The sequence below is a fragment of the Seriola lalandi genome, unplaced genomic scaffold (assembly GCF_002814215.2).
Source record: "Seriola lalandi dorsalis isolate HSWRI2012SDOR001 ecotype SW California unplaced genomic scaffold, Sedor1 jcf7180002054465, whole genome shotgun sequence".
NCBI lineage: Eukaryota > Metazoa > Chordata > Actinopteri > Carangiformes > Carangidae > Seriola > Seriola lalandi.
In genome coordinates, this window is record NW_019525018.1 from 53926 (window position 1) to 77625 (window position 23700).

Sequence of the window (23700 nt, forward strand, 5' to 3'; positions counted from 1 at the left end):
GGGGGGGGGTTAAAGGAGAGAAGTGGGATGAAAAGTCTTGCAGTCGCTGCTCTGCCTGCCATCATTACATGGTGGCACAGTTACATCAACGACACCAGCATCAAAGTCATTAACCAATGGAGTGCTCCCACTACTATTCCCACAAGATGCTTAATCAGAGAGAGAAAAAAAAAAAACACTCTTCATCATGGAACGCAATATGACCAACATATCTAAACTCTGTTGATAAGTGGCTCTAATTTCCTTGTTAGTGATTGGCTGATGTTATCACAAATGGGATTTTTAATGTATTTCTATTTGCGGTCACTGAGAGCCGGAATGGCAAACTCAGAGCACTTGATGAGATGAGGTCAGCGGCAACTTGATGAGCTTCAGACGCGACAGTGCAGCCTGTGTGAAAGCTCGTTTGTTCACTTCTGCTTCATGTGAAAATGTGTTACGATAATCTGAGGGTGAGATGATGCACACACTTGATAAATGAGTGCAGGGAACCTAACCATAGTCGTATATCCGGTAATTATATCTTGGTAAAAAATGTCTTTGGATGATAGAGCCTCCCTCTGCTGTTATTTAACAATATCACATCACACAAAAAGAATAACACATTAGGCATTAGTTATGTTTTTTATGGCAAGTTTTAGTGTATCAGTCACAAAATAACCATTTATTTTGAGAAAATTCACAATAAATCTACTGCCCCCCCCCCTCCTCTGAATGTGCAGGGTCACTGCTCTGTTTTCCCACATACTGATTGTGCACCACATTAAACATTTACCCTGCTGTAAGTTCATCTTGTTGGCCAAGGCTGAACTGGGTGCAGCAAACAGGACTCCAGTTACATGTTACAATGCAAGTACTGTATATAACCCTGAGAAATGTGGCGATGTCACAAGTGCAGAACAGTATTTGCCACTTTTACCACTGTTATCAGAAAATATTAAACTGGTAGTTTTCTTAGGGATGTGACTCCTAAAATACAAAATACAAAGTATGCTTGCCAATGTGCATTAATTAACTGGATTTTTGAGTGTGATATCGACTGACACTACTGCGCCACTATGAGCTACATACAGCTGATAATAGGTTTTAAAAGCTCTCAGACCTAACTACATATTAAACTTGTAATTAATGAACCCTGGGAAAACTTCTTTCATCATTCATCATGCAATCATCAAGATAAGGTTTGTGTAGTAGTGTATCTTTTGGACATTAATGAGGTTCGAGTATCATTTATTATTATTATAGATTCAAATTTAGTTTTTATTCACCTCTGATAAACATGTGATTGTTATTTATGGTTGAAACATGCAGCAAGACTGCAAAAAAAACACATCTGCACTGGTGGTGTTAACTGTCCATCCTTCTTTTTTAATGTGGACGGTGCATTAATGAGCAACACCAAAGCGCTGCAGTAAGTTCATTAAGGAAGAAATGACAACTGATCCAGCTGCGCCGCCATCGTCAGAACGAGATGTCGCTTTAAATGACAGTTCGGAGGAAAGGACATCAAATTTCTCTTTTCTTGGTCCCTCTTTCCTCCCGTCTTTTCCTCGCATCCACCCTTGTGTCGTTGGTGGGAGGGACAAGGATGCAAGGAAAAGCCACAAGTGAAGGAAATGAGGATGCAGTGAAGGGAATTTGGGATGTTAGCTACCGACTTGGTAGCGCTTACCTGCGATGATGTCATCCATCTGCTCCAGTGCCGCCTCCAGCATGTGACTGGCCTCCGTTTCCATGGTGATGGCAGGAAGCATCAGATCTCAGCTTTTCTGATGTGCTGTAGAAAAACGAAAAAGAAAGACAATTGTGTTCAACAGAAACTCACTGTATGTTGTCAGGTTATTTCCAGCCTAGTCTGCAAACAGTGAGAGTTGACCGTTCCAACACAAAGATCATAACATCTCATCTGCATCTGGAAAAACAGGAGACTTGCATTACAAAAATGCACATTTTTTAAAGACTAGGTTTGCTGTGCGCTCTCTACCCCTCCTACCCAGCATGGAGACACAATCAAGCAGCTGTGGATGTGTGGCTGCTCAAACCAACTCTAATCAAATAAGGATAATGTGTCTCATTTGCTTGGCAACTTCCTATGGGCATCGAAAATCTAATACTCAGAAACAAAGACACTAACACACGTGTAAACATCAAGAATTAACCCTTGACTTTTAATCTCTTTTGTAGTTTTGAAGTCTTTCAGAACAGGAAGTCACAACAATAATAATAATAATAATAATGATAATGATAATAACTTTTTAAGCAGGCAGTTGAATTTAAAAGGGCAATACATTTTGTTTGTTACTGTTGCAGGTGATAGAAAGACCATAAAATATTCAAGAGTGATGATATGGTTATTGATTGATTACCAGCGATTACTACAGAAATGTTTTGGCGTCAATGGGCAAAACAATTAAGCGTCTAGATGTCTGCACATAGTAGTGGTTGGTTGTGTAGGTAGATTAACCATGAAAGCAGGTGATGAGTGGCTATGTTGAATGTTGCTAATAGTTTAGCCTCCTGCTAACTGTAGTCAAAGGTTCACGGCTCTGGTTGTGTTTGTTGTGATTGTTGCTCATGTTGCTTGTGTGTATAAAGCGCGTGCGTATGCCCCTGAGGGGAAGCTGCAGGAGGGCGGCTTTTTTTCCTTTCTGTTTACCTCAGCATTTAAGTATAAGCTACAGTTAAATTTTACAGATGCAATTTCTCTTGGTCACCAGCAGAGGTCCAAAAAGTTCATTTCCAAATTCATTTTGTTCTGCTTTATGCAACAAATTAGACATTGTGCTTGCTCAGTGTTTATTTTTTTTATTTTACTGTGTATATATATGTAACCCATAAAAGCACACGTGGAAAAAATAAGCATGAAAGCAAGCATGAAGTGTACATACAGCCAGGGGCAACTACACACACACATATATAATGTCTCACAAAACACCCACACACTCACTAACAAATACACTTTTTTCCTTGAAGAAGGACTGACTTTCAGTCCATCATCGCCGCCTCTGGCTGCCCCTCCGTCTATCTCGTTTCCTGCTTTTCCCTCTGCCCGTCCTCCCTGCTGTCATCCCGTCTTTGCCTGGCACTCATCCCCTCTCTGTCATCTCTCCCTCAAGGCTCTCATCCCTCTGTTCGGCTGTCATGCCGACTTACAGACAAACAGACATGAACATGCAGAAATCACAGGGATTGACAGCAATGTAATCGACTGACGCCTTGAGAGAATACCCCCCCCCCCACAGAGCAGCCTAATGCTCATCTACATTAGCACCAACTTTCACAGCCACCATGACAGCTGACACCGACAATCTGCATAACACACAGTCAATGCAGTTACAGTAACACGCTGTCATTACAACTCTGACACCATCGCCGTTCTCCCAAAGCATGTGTCCGTCCCCATGATGCGTGTGTGTGTGTGTGTGTGTGTGTGTGTGGACACAAATGTGTATGTTTGGTCATTTTATTGTTAATAATTACAAATGGCTCTATATTAGTCTTGTTGGGACAAAGAGTGACGGCACCATTCAGACACATGACAGTGACTCTGTTTGTGACAACAGTTGACCTCGACAGAACAATGTCTCTGTTTGTGTGTGTGTGTCCACTTTTGAGAGAGAGTGTGTGTGTGTGTGTGTGTGTGTGTGTGTGTGTGTGTGTGTGTGTAAGAGAGGAAATAGTGGGTTTTATATGACTCTTTGTTGTGTGTTCCTCTGTCACACTGCGTGTGTGAAGGTGCTGATATAGAGATTATTGTGCTGCCGAGACAAACAGTAACAAGCAACAATCCTGTCCACTGTCTCCCATATTGCACAATCTGTGCAACGGCTATGTGTGTGGAAACGTTTGTGTGTGTGTGTGTGTTTGTGCTTGGGGGAAAGACAGTGTGTGTGAGAGAGAGGGTGTGTCTGTGTGTGTGTGAGATCTGTGTCTCCTTATGAAATTGGTATTATTTCTTGGTACAAAAATGCCTCATGATGAAACTGATTCACAAACTTAATGAAGAGCCACTTTCACTTTTACTACTAATACTAATACAACTAATACTTTGATGCTTCTTTAGCCACAAAATATTTTAGCTGAGAATAAAAATTGTGCAACAAAATCATGAAAATGTCCTATTTTCTTATCTTCTGCTTAAATCAGCTTCTCAAATGAGGTCTATTGACTGTTACGCAATAAAAATTTTTATCAGAGTAAAAGAATAAGTAAGAAACAATGAACAACTTGAGAGTTTATTCAAAATATTTAAGATTAGCAGTAGTGTGTTGCTTTGCGTGACAGTTACAGTAATTTATCAAGAGTCCGAATTCAGTTAAACTGAATAGCGGGATCATCTCCTGAGGTGAAGTCACATTGCGTTCTTTGATTTCTCACTCGCGGCTTGGTTGTCGTAGAAACAGACACGCCTTTTCCCAGGAAGAGTGACACACCCCAGAAAAACTAGTTTGTCAGACATGAGAATCTGTGACCTGTTTCTCACAGCTACACCCGGCTCACTGTTCACAGCTCTCTCTCTCCTGAGTCAAAAGGGAAGGTGGTACTCCGCTGGGAGGGCGGAGACAACACCTCTCCCATGAAGAGTGACATTATTAAATAAAACTTGAGATGAAATGTGCTATTGGGAAAATTGCCATAATGAAATTAAAACACTTTTGAAACAAGGGCATATTGAAATAACATGTCTACAAAAAAGTCAATATTATTTCCAAAAAATATTATATATATTATTATGAAAATATTTAGTTTTAACAATCAAAATAATTATTTCACAAATTCTTGGTTAATTTATGTATTTTACACATTTTATTCATATGATTATTCATTTCATAATTTCTTTCATACTGGATAGTTACAACAGTGGTCATTCCATATGCTTAACCGCATTTATTATTGTAACCATGACAACAAAGGTCCAGCACGCCTGCCCCTGTACAGGCGATACTGCTCTGGGTCAGATCAGAGAGAAAGGACAAAATGGACTCTATGGCCTTTCAGGTTGGAGGACTTGTTGAGCAAGTTAGATGCCACAAGAATTTCAAGAATTTAAAAAATGTAGTAGGATCTGAAACCAACAATTCGGACCTGTCGTCGTATGATTACCTGATGATAAGTGTTTCCTATTTGACAACAATCAATACAAACACCTACTGCCCCCTGTTTGCTACTAACTAAAGATCCTCAAATCCACCTGCACGTTTCAGAAATCAGCACTTTTCCTTTGGTTGGTGAGAAACTGCAGGTTTCAGAGAAAATAAACACTGATAATGTTTCACCTTTCAGACACCAATGTACACAATATAAAGTAGTTTCCAATTTAGGAATGGTTCACTCATTCAGCCAGTGTTTCAACATATTCCTGATATGATTAAACTTCTACTAGGTGCCTTTATGCACACAATCATAACAATAAATCTTTTCCATGTACGGTGCCTGTATATGGCCAAACGAGTGTGTCCGCTGTTTCACTACAACCTCCCTCCTCCTGTTTCCTCTCGTCTCTGTCCAACTCAACCACACAGAGATCCCTGTCTGAGAGAGAGGAATAGAGATAGAGAAATAGAGAAGAAATAGAGAAATGTTTATGTGCTGAACTGTCCTTCACGACCGTCACATGGCCTCCATACATTACTGTCATCCAGCTCTGCTCTTCATTATCGCTCTACACTGCTCCTGCTGCTCTTCACATCAACAAGCTGAGAAACTACTAGCAACTACTGGGGTTTAGCGTAAAGTCCATGAGCAACACTTCTTTTCGTTACGCACTTCTGGTATACTTACTGATGTGCCAATTCTTTTTTGCGCTCAATAATAAACTTAAAACATTTCAAAATAAAAGTGACTAAGGGCAGAAGAAGATGGCACACAATAGAACACGGCAAAGACACAGCAATAATGAGGGAAAGTGAAATAATAAAGTACGGCATAAAGCAAGCAAGCAAACAAAGTTATGCAATGGTCTTTCCGTGCAAACAGTGTGTGTGCTGGCATAATCACTTTTATTTGACCACAAAAAGAGGAAAATAATTGATTTTTGGGTATGTGGGGGCAGGGGAATGATTGCTGTGAGCACAACACTGACATATTCAAAATTGGTGCAGCTAACATATTAGCAAACCTATTTCCCTACTGACAGTCAAGCAGTTACAGACCTTTTGGTCCAATTAACAAGTGTTAAGTCCAGCACTTACTCTCCTTTCAGCTCTCACAGAAAAACTGTTGCTTTAATGTAAGTTTATAGGAGCATTGAGAATTAACCACAACAGATAAGTTATGCTCTATAAAAACCGAAACAGTTTCCTGGAAGGCACTAAAAATCTCAGTAGAGAAAAGGGAAACTGCAAAAATGGGTGATAAGTCTCTGTGGTTTCATCACTATGAACATTACACATTACGTTAAAAGGCTGAGATTCAGTTTAGCTAATCGTAAAGGTCCCATATTGTATAAAGTGAGATTTCCATGTCTTTTATTAAATCTAAAGTAATAAAGTATCAAAGCGCTCAGTCCACAGAGAAATGCACACAGCCTGTATTCAGAAACAGAGCCTTCAAATTAGCCATTAGGACTTCTGTAACTTTGTGATGTCACAACAAAGCAGTCACTGCCCTCAGCCATGCCTGAAGCCCCGCCCCCCTGGACCCACCATATAACCTTGCAGAATATGGTTTCTCTGAGTGTTTACCTGAGATCTGCTATATTTTTATACGATCACTAAGAAAATAGTCGGGCGCTGAGCCTCTCTTCTGATTGGCTCACTGACCTGTTGTAACTACAGCTCCAGAGAGTTTGGTTCTTAAAACCACAAATATATATCTTCCTATGGATTTCAAAATTACAAATAAATCACAGCAAAAGTGTAAAATATGAGACGTTTAAAATATGTTAGCGGTCCACAATACAGTCTGCAGAAAGTTCTCAGGCATCAGTTTCTTTGAAGCTAATTATTGATGTAATAAGTCCAAAATGTTCACTCGTTATCACTGACATAGACGGATAGAGCTACATTAGTAACCAGCCCACATACAGTGAAGTATCAGTGTGACAGTACAAGGTTATGCTGTGTTAGCAGATGAGGCAGCCAATGGTGGCAGCATGAAAACTGAGAATTATTCTATCACCCACATGATAATGATTCTGCACACAGATTTAAATAGTAAGTACAGTGAGGCACCACAATTTATGTTTTCATTTCCACTGGAGTCAGCCGTGTGAAACATACACACACTTATGTTGAAGCAAAATGCTTTGGACAAAAGCGTCCACTCGAAATAATTTTAGGCTCTGCCACCTGGAGGTCTTCTGAGGGACACGTAAAGCCTCGTTTCCGCAGTTGTGTCACACCTTTCCTCGCTGTTAAAAGACGCCGTTAAACTGCTCGCCGACACGTCAGCTGCACACACACAAACTGCAGTATCTGCTTTGTCCAGACAGTAAGAGGCATAACTTTAGTTTTTATTTAGTGAGATTATTTCTCTATAAAGTGGGGCTACTTTCTCCTGAGACTCACTGCTAGCCCCGCACACACAGACACAGGAGAGAGAGAGATAAAAGCTATAAAAAGTATCATCTTAGAGCTAAGTCTGTGGGCTCGAACACTGGTTAGATTATCTTTTCTAGTGTATGACTGTGGGTAGTGTGTGATCTGTGAACCGTGGCTGATGCATAGCTGCTGGGAGTGCAGGAATATATAGTTTAATGTGACTCCCAGCACTGCACTACTCCGTGTTGAACTGCTCTGCTCTTTATTGTCCTATTTAGTCCCTGCTCAAGTACATTTGATTCAGCTCTGCTCTGTTCTCTCAAGGAAACACGGCTGTTTTCCGCTCTCTCTTCATATTATCAGGTTTTCTTTTTCTCGTGCTCTGTGTTGTATCCTCTCGTCAGTCCAGTTGACTTCTGACTTCATTTCTGCTGTAATCTATTTTGCCCTCAGAGTAAGGGTAATGAACCGTAACACAAAGCAACACATGACCTCCAGTCAATGATCATCAGGAGGGCAACAAACAGCAACCAGAGCATTCAAACATCACTTCAAATCTTTTTTTTTTTCCTTTGAAAGGTCACACAGTTGTCATCAGCTTCAGGTTATTTATTATCATGTGTACAATAAGTTTAAGTATGTATGAGATGGAACAAATCCACAAATAAAAAGTTGGGTAAACTAAGAATAATTAGTTGAAATATTTTCAAAATAAGGATTATGGCCAAGTGCGATATCCAAATCGCAGGGGCTGCAATCTTTTGTCACAACAGACTATAAATGAAGCATTATGGTGCTACAGAAATACCCTAGCTTCAAAATCATATTCTCCAGCTGTAAAGGTACATGCCTGTTTGGTACAGACCCCAGCAAAAATCATCATCATTTTTATGTTTTCAGCGAAAGTGAAATCCAAAAATGACCATTCCCACTATAAATCATGATTCATATCACAAATACAATATCTGTCAAAATAATCGTTACATCACATCATCATAAATATGGTTAAAAATGTGATTTTGTTTGCATATTGTTCAGCTCTAGTAAGGAAACATAAATACAGCACAAGAATACTGGGCACTGAAATGGGTCTGAACTAGTGTGCTACTGACAAGAGTCACAGGAAGGGTAGAGAAACAACAAGCAAGTCAGAGGAGTCATATTATACCACAGGACAGTACTGTACTCTTTTATCAAATACATGCACTTTGAAAATATCCTAATGCTGAAACTGTCCCAAAAAATTACTTCAGCCAATTGAAATCATTTTGTCCCAGGAGTTTTTTTTGTCCTTTATTTAATCCTGCAGTGAGAAAATCAATCCTCTGTGTGAGGAAACCTTAAATTTAGCCTATAATGATTCCTGGGGATTTAAGATCTCATTTAAAGTAACTTGTCAGAGGACCAATTACCCATTTCACATGGTTATTAATTACAGTGAAGCAGCTTTCGGATGTATGAAACAAATTACCCCCTCCATGAACAAACACACACGTTGACTACATATATTTTAACTTGAAGCAGCAACCTGAAGGAGAGATTACAGGGCTACCATTGTTGTGATATGCACACACTGACACCTGGCAGGTATCCAGTACTACCACATTTTTGTCATGTCAGTTGTAGAGCAGCTTGACTATGGTAATCACCATTGTCCAAACTTGCCCAGGGGCCCTAACAGCCAAGATCGACAGATTAAACATGTGAAAGAACAGTGTGGACAGTCTGAATGGACAAAAGCCGGTGTAATGAATAACCCATTAATATATTAAATGGTGTTTAGCTCAGTTAGGTTTTAGGCTTTGGCTCTGGGTTGTGATACCAGCATTAAAATATTAAAACATGATGCAACTAAATGTAGTGTGAGAAAAAAAACACTGATGTACAGGGGTAGAAAGCAGAGCCAGAGGAAGACAGAGATAAGCTATAAAGTGGCCGATTTCACCCACTAGGCAGAGCTCCTCCAACAAAGGCAAACAGCAGAGCTGATATGAGCTGACACTAAGCGGATTGATGTATGACACTTAGCCGCTGGACTATTAACATAAGCATATTACTTATTACTAATCATCAAACTGACTTACTGTAATCAGAGGAAGCTGGAGACACACAGACACACACACAGCTGGGCTGTATGTCAGCGAAACACAACTCATTTCACATTAATTTCGCCAATGTCAGCCACCATTAATTTCTTCTGGAGATAATGAAAGAAAAGATAAAGTGGCAGAAATATTGTACAAAGTAATGCACCAGGAGGGAGCATTGATTGGCCAAAGCAGCATCTTCCCCAGATAACCAATAGAGGGGGTGGGGGTGTGTGTGTGTGTGTGTGTGTGTGTGTGTGTGTGTGTGTGTGTGAGCTTTTCCATGCAGGGCCTGATCAATCAATCAATGGTTTCTAGAGTAAATAGTCAGACAACAGTGAAAAATGTGTCCAGAGTCCGAAGTATCACAGAGACAAGCAGGAAATCCTCATTCATTGAAGCTACGACCGGGGAGTGTTTGACATTTTTATTCAGTGACTTTAACGATTAATCCATTATCAGACTTGTTGATAACTTGATTTTATGTTGATCAATTCCCTGCAGCGCTAACTGCCCCATGTAAAAAAGTTAAATACTTCTGAAGGATTTTCAGCAGAAAATTATTTCCTTTATTATTTGTTATAAAACATGAACTGCCATTCTGATTCGCAAAGTAAAATTAGCATGCAACCTGATAAACTAAAGAGAAGGATTAATACAGATGCTAGTCCTTGTGTAACACCAAACCAAACACTCAACAGACGACAGTATCAGCTCTTTACAAGGACGTACCAAAAACTGAGGTTCCTCAAATGGCCACTTTATGCTGGCTCCAAAAGCGAGTCAATCCCCATAGACTCCAATGTTAAAATGCTCAACTTTACAGCAGAAATAAACATGTTTAAAGAAAAAAAGAAAAGAAAAAATTACACATAATTGAGGGTGTTCTGCTTTGAGCAACAGGTGGGTGAGCATATGGCTCAACACACGCCCTGCCTCTTTGCCTATTTTTGGATTAGACAAGAGTTAGGCCGAGTCAGATGCTGCCAAGATGGCGACGGCATAGCAGCCCACTCTGACCTTCACAACCGCTCTTCAAAAAACCTAACGTCACAGAGGCAACCTCCATCTTTATTTAGGTCGATGCTCTTTTGCTCCTTTTTTCAGTTTTTTCATTATTTCCATTGAGAATGTGACACATTTTGTACAAGATATCTTGTTTGTTTAAAATGTAGACGCTGTAAATGCAGCGTCCTCCTAACGCTAAATACTATAACCTCCCCAAAGGACCATGAACATATATCATTTGAGTCTTTTTCTTATACGTTTATTTTAAAATCTTCCATCTGGTGTGTTTTTTTTTTTTTACATTTTCTTGCAAATACACAGGTGGGTTCACCCATCACTGCGTTCCTGATTATAACACAGGGGGAAATATTAGGGGATGTGAGGCAATGGACCAGTAACAGCTGTGATCTATGAGAGGAAAATGTTCCATCTGCTTTTTGTTTTCTAACTCGCATGACAGGAACAGAAGGTTGGGAACATTATTCCAGCGTGTTCACATATATACACAGAATGTAGCTAAGACATTTGGATGTGCATACATTACACATGCAAATGACTACATCTCCTCAAAAAAAAAAGTATTTACAGTTATATAAGAGTATCAGGCTCAGCAAAATGACCAGAACTCGCCTTTTCACTCACTGATGAAAAGGTCATTACACAAATATTTCTACAGAGCTAAGCAGCAGCACACGAGCTGAGACTCAGGGGTTTAAACATGTTAAATATTAAGCTAGTCTACTTGTCAAACATCGACATAAAGCTGTCATTGTTTTGCAAAATGGGGAAACGTGCAGCATCTGAAATTCAAGCATCACCAAAACATTAACACGGGTCAATTTTTGGGATGAGCCTGTGAGAACAGGAAATGCCAAAACGCATGTGAACCTGCACGGTTGAGAAGAAGGATTAAACATTAACACAGGAAAAAACACAAAAGCAAGAGACACACACATATACACACACACACACACACAGAGGGGTGTGTGTGAGTTTGCTGTTCCTCCTCATTTCACTTAGCCTGTTTGGATTACTGTCACCAGCTAGAGGCCAGACCTAAGCCCCCAAGGCCCTCCTGTCACACAGGGTAAACACAACCGTGTATAAACACCAACCTTGTCAGGACCAGTAGTCCTCATGGGGACCAAATCCTGGTCCTAATGAGGCAAACTGTCATTTCTGAGGTCCTGGTGAAGGTTAGGGGTGAGGTGTGAAGTGAGGTTAAGTTTAGGTTACAGTTGGGTATGAATTTGGATTTGGGTTAGACTGTACTATAAGTCAAGGCAATGTCCTAACAAGGATAGCTGCGCAAACCTCTGTGTGTGTGTGTGTGTGTGTGTTTGAGTGTGAGAGCAGCGCCAAGCCAACAAGAAACACCAGATTCTTCACCAATTGACATCAATGCGACAGGACCACTGACATTTAAGATGAGGATGTTCCCTGTGCTGTTCTGTAGTTCAGCCAGAAAATCTACCTTCTCTCTCTCTCTCTCTCTCTCTCAGTTGTGGGTTTCGAAGCATTGTGTTCTTACATTTTCCACCACTTGAGCATCTTGGAAGTCAAGGAACTGGTAGAGTTAAGGCCAGTTCATGGTGCACATGCACACTAGAAAACATGATAGAAGAAGCACTGCTTTTGTTGTGTTTGTTTGTCAAAAAAGTATTGCAAGAAAATATTGAGATTAGATCCCATGCCCTAGATTGCTAAAATGTAATCAACTTTATACTGGTAAAGTATATTGAATTAAATGATGTTGAATGGCAGCATCACATATCAGCTATTACAGCTTCAATCCAGTATTACCTGTTCTGTTCCTCAAAAGCACACAGCTGGGGCAAAACTAAATAAGACGTCAAGAATGCACAATTTCCTGATTTTTATCAAGTGTTATTTCTGAAACTACAGCAGCTGGATTATTATTGTATACCATATGTTCAACAGAACCCTGTAATTTATAATCTTGACTTTTATACTGTTGGACATGTCAATCATGCCACAGTGCTTGAAAGATATTTTTCAAGTCAAGATGTGGAAAAACAGATGATTCTTACCTGCTTTCTACACAACAACAATGGCAAATTGGTTGATTAAGCCGAAGCCATGTTGATTTATACACAAACATCTCCAGGTCTATATTTAGCTCTTCCACCTCACCAGACGTGCTCACGAAGAAATGATCGCTAGTTAGGTCACAGTGTGTGTGTGTGTGTGTGTGTGTGTGTGTATACGAATTTTTGTTACCTCTTTGATGTTTCATCTCTTCTACTGAGATGAAACATAATTTCTGAGGTCCTGGTTAAGGTTAGGGTTTGGGTTAGGTTGTTAGCAATGAATAAAAATCAATGCAAGGTCCTACCAAGGATAGTTGCGCAAAATGTGTGTGTGTGTGTGTGTGTGTGTGTGATGACCATAGTAAAATTACTTTTGACAAGTCGATGTTGCATGGCCTTGTCACACACATTCACACACAGATGGAGAGCACTGTACATCAGTAGTGAGAGCAGGTTTGTCGAGCCTCACGTTAAGTTCTCTGACCTGTTCTTCCTCCTAATGATATTTTACACCATGCACTTGGCAGCCCTTTATTATATTAATATTAATCTAGAACTTCATTACACAGAATTCCTGTAACTTGATCCTCAGCTAAATACACAAAGCATAATTATATTCAACAACATTGAGTCATAGTGTTATTTATGAGACAGACAGTTACTCCAGACAGTTACTCCAAAAAAAGTCAGAGGCATGTTTGCTGTTTTAAGCTCTTTTCATTTCAAGCACCATCAGGTGATAGAAAACAACAGCTAATAAATTCCATGTATATGTCAGCTTCATACGGCCCAGTCACACACAAGTTCACCCACATGTTTTTGCAGAATCAAGAAGTTTGGTGATTGTGATGTGCTAGCTAGCTAGATTGCTAACTGAGTGTCAGAAACGGAACAATAAGTTTACGCATTTTATTCAAGAAGTGTATTCGTATATCGCCTCTTGTCGCACAACTCTCTACATACCACGGTTCCCTGTTGGGGTAGTTTATACTCCTAGCAAGGTCTGGGCAATATGTCAAAATAATTTGAGTTTCTGCACATTGTACTGACTTAGTTAAATCCGTCCATCCCTGCTAGCTGAATAGCTAACAGTAGCTAGCAGCTATCTGCAGAAATCAGGCTGATGTGTGAAGACTATTCTCCTACATCTCTGCTGGAACTGATCATTTAAGTGGATGTCTTCACTGTACTTGTTGTATCTTGTAGAAAAAAATAAAAACTGTGAATAAGTAGCAAGCTTCAATTTTATTTTTTGGGCATGTAGCCCAACCTTAGTCCTTGCTAATAAGCAACAATAGCTCTCTCTATTGCCAACTCTCCGGCTCTCTGTTCCCTCAAAGGTCTACATTGTGAGCAAAGACAACAAGGTCAGCAACGCTTATAATGTATTATCCATGATGCATTCACCAGTAGTAGTTGAGGCTAATAAGAACCAATCAGGAAGCGAACGCGAACATAATCCTGAAGTTTTCAAAATGAAACAGGGTAAATGTAGCACAAGTAATGCATTTTAAAAAATAAAACATATTCGTGTGGATAGCCTATAGGTTGGCTAATGATGTATGAGTGAAAGGAAGATCGCTCGCATCCCGGGCACACCAGAAAACCAAGCCAGCCATTATATCACCACACATGCAATATAAAAGTAATTAGCTGTAAACCAAAAATCTTAATTAAATGGGAACTTCACCCAACAGTGAATATTGCCTGGACATCTACTCATTGAAGTGAGCCAAAAACAAGGTCTTCTCCCGCACCCAGCCAAGTGGCTAATTGCCGGTCAGGATAGTGGTTACAATTAATGCTGTATAATGATTTTCTTCATGGATTTTCTCTTCCAGAAACAGCCTCCAAAGATCACATGCACAACACAAGCATCAATGAAACAAATCATTATCAATCAGACATGCATGTAATTCTTTAGAGATGAGATGGGGCAGAAGTTTATCCATGCAAAACCTCAGATATGCAGTATTTTGTAAATTACCAAAGACAAAAACCTTTGTCCTCCATCTTCTCCAGACCTTCATTATTCACAGTGTGATGTTCAAAATTCACTGTTCAAAATGTTTGTGTTGTTTTTACAGCTTCAGGAAAACAACCATAGAGGAGTAGCCTGATCATATAAATTCCTTCCATTGAGAAAAAACAAAACAATACTTCACTAGCCTCATAACTTTCTAACTGCTGACCTACAAAAAGAAGAAGAAAGAAGAGAAACTATTGGTTCAATCTGAGCAACACCTGGAGTAGGAAGTACAGCTGTGCGGAGGACACACTGTCTTGTCTTTCCAAAGCAGATGCAGATTTTTATTTTCCAGCGCATTTTGAAGCCGTGACATGACCTCAGGCGTAGAAACCAGCAGAGAGCTCAAAGACCAGTGTCAGCAAGCCAGTGCTGTAAAAACAACATGTCAACACCACTTAATACATACACATTAAAGACTAACACAACCTCATGTGACAGCTGGGAGTAACCAATCAGCATTTAGCTGGGAACTGAAAGAAAAAAAAAACCCAATGGGAGCTACTGTGAGTAATGAAGTGGACAATTAGACAGTGGACTCATTCTGCCATGTGTTGAAGATGATGAGATGACACAGCAAAGCATCATGGGAGGAACAGCCAGCCACATGTGTTCTTGAGGCAGCTGAAAGGTTTGTGTGCACCCACATACTGTTAATGGCTATCCATCAGTTTTATCCACTTCTTTTACCTTTAAACTTAGCACAAGTTATTTTTATATCAATGTGAGATTTGCGTAATCAACATGCTATGTGTTGAAGAGTCACCATCATTTTTGCTACATAACCATGGACCTTTACTTTACTATGCTGAATAAATCCAAGTTCTGATCCTCCTTAGCCAGGCTTTTAACCAACATGTCGTCTTTCCATAGACATTTAAAAGAGAAAAACATTTAGTATTGCTCTTCTGTGAAGTTGGAGAACTCACAAAATACAGTTTGAAAAAGGAGTGGTTGAAAATCAAAGCAGTAGAGACAGAGAAATTGTCATATGGGTAAAACCCCAAAAAACCCCAAAAACAAATGAACAACAAAAAAAAAAAAACTGGAACACATTTCCCATAATGAAGCTTCTAGCATAATTTTCTTTGATCCTCCCTGCCAGCCCCAAAAAACTGTTTTATAGTCTCCAAGCCCAAGCTGAGTTTTCTCAGATCCAAGTATGAGCATCACTCCTCTACTGACCTTTATGTGCGTGAATGCTACTTTAAGCCAAGACAGAAACAGCTTTATTCCAGTGCAGTTATTCTGAATAAAGACCACTGTTGTAATTATCAGGCTGATCTCGTCTTCCTTCACATTTATGTCAAAGTGCAACACGCAGAGCCAAAATGTCTTGGTCAGGTCAGGTGATCGTCTTAAGGATATACTACAGCATAAGAAACAAAACCTTGAAATGCAGACAAAAGAAACAATGATGGTTAAATGCCAGTGCCACTTCCTGCTGGAGCCCAAGTGGAGCAAACCAACTGAGACCATGAGTTGTTTGTGCTCTGCCCGCTGATTCAGATGGAGCTCAAAAGGTTTTGTGAGCGCATTCTCATTAGCCTCCCATCCTAATTCTGAAAAACTAGCAGGGTGGTAACAACTTCTATCTCCACAAAGACAAGCCAGGCATGAAGACCAGGACAAAACAGTGAAGTGCAGCTCTTCAGAGCCCGGCACCTTGGCTACAGGAGACCAGGGTTACACAGAGTAATAGTCACAATGAGCTATTGAGACGAGACCAGGAACAGATCACATTACAGGATGATGTTACAGTCACATTGGCTGTATGTGTGTAAATGTCATCAAGAAGCTGTTGCACAGTCTTGCTGTCACGGTGCTCGTGCAGGATACAGACACAACAATCCGCATCCAGCTGAAAAAGAAACTAATACTACATCTGTTTTGAGAGGACTAATACTCAAACTAATTACAGTTTAATTCTTCAATAAATTTGAATTTCTGTCCGCCCACATCCACTGGCCTCAGTCAGAGATAGAGATAAATATGAATACATTTATACGTTCAAGATCTCGTTCTTTCCACTTAATTCACATATTTTATCTCTTCACTGAAAATGACAATGTTCTTGCTTAAGGAAGTTAAACAGTATATTGCAAAGTGAGATATCTTCTTCTATAAAATGACTGGTGATATATAATGTATCTAAAATTCTTGCAACACAGGACGGAGTTAAGTCAAATAAGAAATCAAATCCTGATCAAATACGGCCACATCTCCTGGAGTGATTATTGGCTCTGGTCTTAGTTAAACTACAGCAGCACAGACACAGTTAAAAACAAAATATTCAAATATAGCAAAACAAAGTAGCGACAAGTCATTTACATCTTACATCAAACTGTGAGCAAATGTGTTTTTCCACTTACTGGAATAAAAACTGCGGATTCCTAAATATCTAGAAGAGGAAACACAATTTGAAGACTCTATTGCTTGAGTTGTTTTTAGTGTCATGGCTAATACTCTATGTTTCACATCATCATATGTCATAATATGTGTGTGAATGTGTCCACATTTATAGGGATGCAGCTAACAATTATTATCTTTCTGTCAATCAATCTTTCATTCTAATCTTTTGATTAATCGAATCTACACACACACACACACACTGTAAGAGCTGAACAATACAAGCTACTATCCTCCACCTCTTTGGTACCAACACAGCTGATTTCCATTCTCTCCATCCTTCCCATTTTAACACTTCCACATCCTTCTTTGAGAATGAGAGACGCCTGAGAGAACGACATGGCTGCAGTGTGTCAATTCAGACAAGTGAAAATCAATAAAGCTGACTGCAAAAACAGTATGAGCAAATGGGGATTTACATTTGATACAACAGCAGCTGGACATCTTTCACCCACCTCTCTATTCTTTGCCTTTGCAGGGAGCTGCACAGTAAAACTACACCAGCACCAACCTCACTTTGTTTCACTGATCTTTCTGATTGTTCCGCATTAAAATAACCGAGAAAAGGGCTTTAACTAATTACAGATTAATCTGAAGATTGTTCTCTTGATTTATTAGTCAATTTGTCGATAAAATGTCGAAAAACTGGAAAAAAATTAATCAGAGTCAAACAGGTGTCGTGTGTCATCTATAATTCTACCTCCTTCTTTCCTCAAACAACAAGAGGCTTTAATTCTTTAAACGAGTTATTAACGTAGCTGCCACACACAGACAGCTCAGGCTGCACGATGACTGCGCTCAAAAAGGGGGATTAAAGTTGTTGTGAAGTTCCATGACGCTGCATGATGATACATTATATTTTTTTTTACATTATCGAGCATTTCTACCAACACAGTACTCTCCTTTATCACTTGTTAAACCTTGAACTCATCCCTCACCCACCTATGTTTTGGGTCGCTGGTGTGGATTTTCAAATAAGTCTATTTTTCTCTCTTTTTCAGATTTCAGATTTAATTTATTTGCAGTTTTATGTCTGACAGGAGTATGACTATGGCCTGTGCACCATCTATGCTCTGTTCTGCTTTTTTCTACCACCTTTTTCTCATTTCCTTTCCCTTGGCTTGACAGCAAACCAAAGATAACCTCTAATAAACTAGTCATTTCATCTTTATGCTTCTCTCTCTCTCTCACTGTCTTTTCTTCCCGTCCCTCAGAGGATTTTTTCCTTGTAGATTTACAGGATGACTTTGTCTTCCTGGTTTCTACCCTTTTCCTCTTTCCTGCTCATCCCTGTTTTGCAGCCATTCCTTTGACTTAATCTCTCCTATATCTCTCTTTCTCTTATTCATCTCCCGTTTCTGTGTCTCTCCTCGCCATTAGGGAACAGTGGATTACCTCCAGTGAACTGCAGTAGTGCTGTGATTAGCAGCAGTAGTGAAGATGACAGGGAGAATCATCTGAACCTATCTGACTGCAGAAAAAGACCACCGCTCTTGGTATTACACAAGTGGCTTTGATCACAGGGATGAGTGCCATCATCTGCTGATCCAGTGTGTGTGTGTGTGTGTGTGTGTGTGTGTGTGTGTGTGTGTGTGTGTGTGTGTGTCGTGCACAGGCTTAGCTTTAAAACAAGTGGGCTAACAGCGCTGTCAAAACAAACTGTTGTATGAATTTTACAACAAGAAGATTTGTTATAATGCTTCTACCACTTCACTTCAGCCCAGGTTTTTATTTCCTCTGTTGTCTCTAAGTGCTAATGCCACCCAACTGCCAACCAGAGCAGCTTTAATCAATTCACTGCCATCAGCGGCAAAATGATGCTTTTCAACTCTCTCCCTTTTAAATGAGATTTGCAATAGAAAAGAGGCACCGGCCTGCTGTATTCAGTGGCAGGAGGCTCCTTCAGTTCTCTCAAGCCGCCTGTCTGATGTCCTTGCGTGTGCGCGTGCGTCCCCGTGTACATGTGCAACTCCAGTGTTGGATGCAGCAGATGCTTTAGCAGAGGGGAGCCACACATCAGCCTAGATAATTCTTCCATTAGCATATCAGCATCCCCTCTTTTTCTCAGTCCCTCCCTCCATCTCTCTCCCTCACACACCCCCCACCCCCCCTTTACTCACGCTGTCAGAGGCTGATGATTTGCAATTACACAGCATGTGTCAGTACAACTAAACATCATTTTATATCTCCAAGCTGACAGTAGGCTACATGACTGAGCAAGCGGAGAGTCACAATAAAAAAGTAGCATGTTTTCTGTCCTGGAGCCAAATTTGCAGTCATATTAAAAAAAAAAACATCTATCCATATTAACTGTAAGGGCATATTAAATATTCCACAATATACTTATCCTACCTACTGTTGGACACCACTGTATGCCACACATACTGATAACATATAGCAATATAAAGCCCTTATAGAATTACCATAAGAAAGTGTAGCCTATTCTAGTATTAGTAAAGAGGATTAAAGGTATGGTTAAGTCTCTGCAAACACACTATTGCTCACTACAGACAACACATTACCTCCCATTAAAAACATTACATGTATATTTCTCACTATTTCTTCTTAGGTGCAAAAGCCCATGAAGGAAGCAAGGAAGGAAGCAAGGAAGGAAAAAGCTTAAACAACTCCTTTATAGTAAAACCAGGCAATTATTAATGTACAATCCCTTGATCACATCTTTGAGAACTTGTAAATTGTTTGTTGTTTTAAAATGCTTGTAATAAGCTTATCATTTTTGTTGTTTTGTTGTTGTTGTAGTCTATCACTACAATATTCAATTTAACTTCTCACAGAAATTAAATTGTATATTCAGACAAAAGCAGGCTAACCTTAAAGTGAAGCCACCACAGAAGCAGACTACTACAGCAATGAGCCTCATGTTGTCATTTTACTTACGAAAGGCGGTGTAACTCCTCTGAAGCTTTAATCGAAACAAATCCTTTAATTGTGTTTGCCGGTGACACTTAAAGTGATAAAGTGAGCGCACAAACACACACAGACTTCCTCATAACACACACACACACACACACATGAAACACACTCACACAGGTAAGAAGATACCCTGAACTGTACTACAGTTGTCCCCTCGTCTCTACTCTGCGTTGCACCGTTCGTACTCTGCGCGAGCTCCTCTCAACGATCACCTGCCATGTGATAGGCACGATGCGTTCAGGAGCGACCCGTAACTCCTACACTCATATCTCGTCCGCTCAAGTGCTCGTCATTAGATTCATATTGGACTGTTTTGTTTTGTTTTTTTTCTATATATTGATTTGAGATGTAGTGTACAATAATTCACAATAAAAATGTTTGTGAATAAAATCAGGCGCCATGCAACTAAGTTTATTCACGAAAGATTAATTGTAAGAAGTAGCCTACTCAATAGACAGCAATGTTGAACATTTACATTTTGCTTATTCAATATTCCGTAGGCTATCATAATCTTAATTAAAATATCTTATATCCAACAGTATGTAAAGGCAGTAAATACTAGAAGTTAATCAGAATAATTAATCATTTGAGTTTGTAGACATAAAACTTTGTGCAAAAAAGTTGTTCTTTACTTTGACTACCTTACAACCTCCCATATATTTTCCTGCACCTCAGGAAAAGTTAAGTGATGGCAAAGTAACTTTAGGCCCGTATCTCCACAGCAATATTGTGTGAACTATTATTTGTGATTATTATCTAATAAATACCACAGGCACCATGAGTATCTGATGGAAAATGACATTTTTTTAGTATCTTCAAGATGTTTTGGACATTTATTGTCTTTTGGTCTAAACCTCAACACTTACAGAAAACTTACAAAACAGAACAAAAAAGGATGGACAGAAAACTTTTAGCAACAATTTACCAACATGGGAATGAAAATTGTATGAATTTTATTTTGACATCCTATGTTTTTACCATGACCCAGCACTGACATCTAGTGGCGAAACATATGTTTGCAAGAAACAGCACATATTTTCATCTCTTTTAACAAGTACAGTCCTTGTAGCTGTTTGTTTCTGATGTAACTGATTTGTGTCTGTCTGGGTATAATGAGAGGAATATGTGCTACAGTTGAACAACTGTAATTGTTTGTAAGAGTGAGCAGTGTCAGGTTTTAATTGTATATGTGCTAATCAACCATTCAATAATTTGGATCAAGAGACCCAAAGTGCTTCATTAGCCAAATCAGGGTCAGCTGCTCTTACAAAACAAGCTTGATACAAGATTTTCTCCAGGGAACAGGACAGACAAATATCAAATGGCTATGGATTACCAGATTCAGGTTCATGTCAAGGTAAGCTGTTTTCTCCTTGTAATATCTCAGTATTTCATCGTCAGCGCTGTGGAAGCTTAATTGAAAGAAAGAAAGAAAGAAAGAAAGAAAGAAAGAAAGAAAGAAAGAAAGAAAGAAAGAAAGAACGGGTGGTAAAGGGAGATAAATGACAGGAACAGCAAAATGCACTAACCCAAATGAATACACTATAGCCTACTGAAATCATAAGGATTTTCAATAAGGAAAACTGCATTTGATATGTTGCAGCTTTTTAATATTTAGAGCCTCTGATTGTAATGTGATAATTTACTTGCACTGTTCTTTTTGAAAATCAAATACTTGTTATAGTGCATCATATAGTGCATCTAGTGCATCATATATATATGTATATAATATATAATTTTTCCTTATTAGCAGTCTAAAATCAGGTGAAACAGGAGGAACAGTACATCTGGTATAGAGCATCTAAATGTAGACTGATGATTGGAGTTAAATGCAAAATGGCTGCAAGGAACAATTGCACTAACAAACAGTTTTTGTCAGACAAACAAAAGCATCAGCGAGATAATGATCCTTCAAATGTTTTTTCACAAAAACATGACAACAACAGCACAACACTTTAGCGCTCTTTCATTGTGTGGAATCCAGCTGTGCATTGAACAATTACTGGCCAAATCAGTCTCTGTCACCCCCTACTGTGAATCATCCAATGAAGACAAAGTGCCAAAAAATATTCAAATGTATCCTTGAATGTGACTTTAAATCACAATGACAGGAAACACAGAGGAGGATAATGTATCATATTTTACAATATCATATTGAATGATAGGGCCTCAAGGTGAGCTCTGCCTTATTGCCTGTCTTTTCTATTTGTCTTCTTAGAGGAGCCTTGTATGAAAATGTACATTGTGCTGAAATTTGTGTTTAACCAAATTACCACAAACAGGAGTCAATGGGGGTCCTTAACTAATTTTTTTGCCTCATGGCCCCCTAGTGGACTACTACGACAATGTATTGTCTTCATCTACAGTATGTTCCACTTTATTTCTCAGTTTTAAATGAGAGCATTAAAGGAAAAAAGAATCACATCTATCACATACAGTGTGTACACATGACCTTTTATATTACAGGGTCAGATTACAGTATTTATTGTGTGTTTTTCTGTTTGTAAAGGAGTTAGAAATATGAGCAGCAAGAGGTGTAAATGTAGCCTATACAGTGTGGGCAACTATAGAATTTGATGCAATAGGGGTGTTACTTGTTTTCATGAATGTTTCCAGTTACACTGGTCACTGTAACAAAACACTTTAACACTATAAATAATTTTCACAATGACAAGTTAACTTCACCTGCTTGTATATCGTAGGGACTTGAAAAGTTAAAGGAAGAACAAGAATAAAGGACTGAAGACACACACACACACACACACACACACACACACATATATATATATACGCTAATAAATGCTTTTTTTCCCAAGTGGTAACTCTGACTGAGAAATCTTACAATACAACACAATTTTAATAAATACATATACATTTTTAATAATTTGATTTTTAGGCCCTCATATTAAATGCCTCATAATGTCCACATTCAATATAAGTAAGTGAGTAGATCCGGGTACAACAGCATAATTTCATTTAAAGCATCAAAATACAGTATAGGGCAATTTAGCACCAGACCAGCTCATGTTGTAAGCCTACCTTCTAAATGGCTCGTAATGCAGTGTACACAAGTAGCCTCTGCATTCCGTTCTACCCCGGCTGTGATTGGCCAAGTAGCACGTCCATCATATTTTCCCAGCGTGAACTCGCGTCTGATTGGCTGAAGGGACACCTACAGCAGTAGCACAAACGCCATTGGTTGAAAAACTAGGTTAGTGGTCCGACAGGCATGACGGTGAAGAGAAACTGGGTCACCGATTGAGATTCGTTTATGTCACAGTTGTGTGGGTTGCTATTACATATTACCCAGCGGCTTTCAATGGATGGACTACTCTCAGTGGACCTATTGTAAGTATACAACGAAAACAAGCCTGTGAGTTATCGATATTGCATCTCAGTGGCTTTGGTGGGGTTTAGTCCATGATGGATATCGTCGATGTTTTCCCAGCGCTGTGGTCATGTCAGTGTGGTTTTCTAGAGCAGGAGGAGGGACGTTAGCTCGCTGGCCAAGTCTTGACAGTTAGCGTTGCTTAGCTAGCAGCTGTATGCTAATATTAGGCAACGGGACTAAATGCTTTAATGGATAAAAGGTAGGGAAACCGCCCTCAGTATGCGACCCCAGCTTTAACTGCTGTTGGCATTTACCAGGTCTTTGAGGAAGCTAGTGCATAGCTTAGTGCCGGTCCGTGTTTAATGTTAGGCAA

The 23700-nt window shown here is 39.4% G+C and overlaps 2 protein-coding genes across 5 annotated transcripts in view; one reads left to right on the plus strand and one right to left on the minus strand.

The window, feature by feature from the left end:
• ppfibp2b (PPFIA binding protein 2b) overlaps window positions 1-20185 on the minus strand; it is a 69258-nt gene extending 49073 nt beyond the window's left edge. For 2 of the 4 annotated variants that reach the window (XM_087175382.1, XM_023411402.2), the window contains exons 1-2: window positions 19961-20183; window positions 1673-1777 (exon numbers count right to left, since the gene is read on the minus strand). In XM_087175382.1, the coding sequence (XP_087031508.1) occupies window positions 1673-1754 (82 nt within the window). In that variant the 5' untranslated portion in view covers window positions 1755-1777; window positions 19961-20183. Of the gene's footprint in view, window positions 1-1672; window positions 1778-19960 lie in introns of all 4 variants that reach the window. The other 2 variants (XM_087175386.1, XM_023411409.2) reach the window with 2 other exon arrangements.
• A 3026-nt stretch (window positions 20186-23211) lies between these two features.
• bmal1a (basic helix-loop-helix ARNT like 1a) overlaps window positions 23212-23700 on the plus strand; it is a 30403-nt gene continuing 29914 nt past the window's right edge. The window contains exon 1 of the mRNA XM_023411434.2: window positions 23212-23344. The gene's annotated coding sequence lies outside the window, so the exon portion shown is untranslated. The remainder of the gene's footprint in view (window positions 23345-23700) is intronic.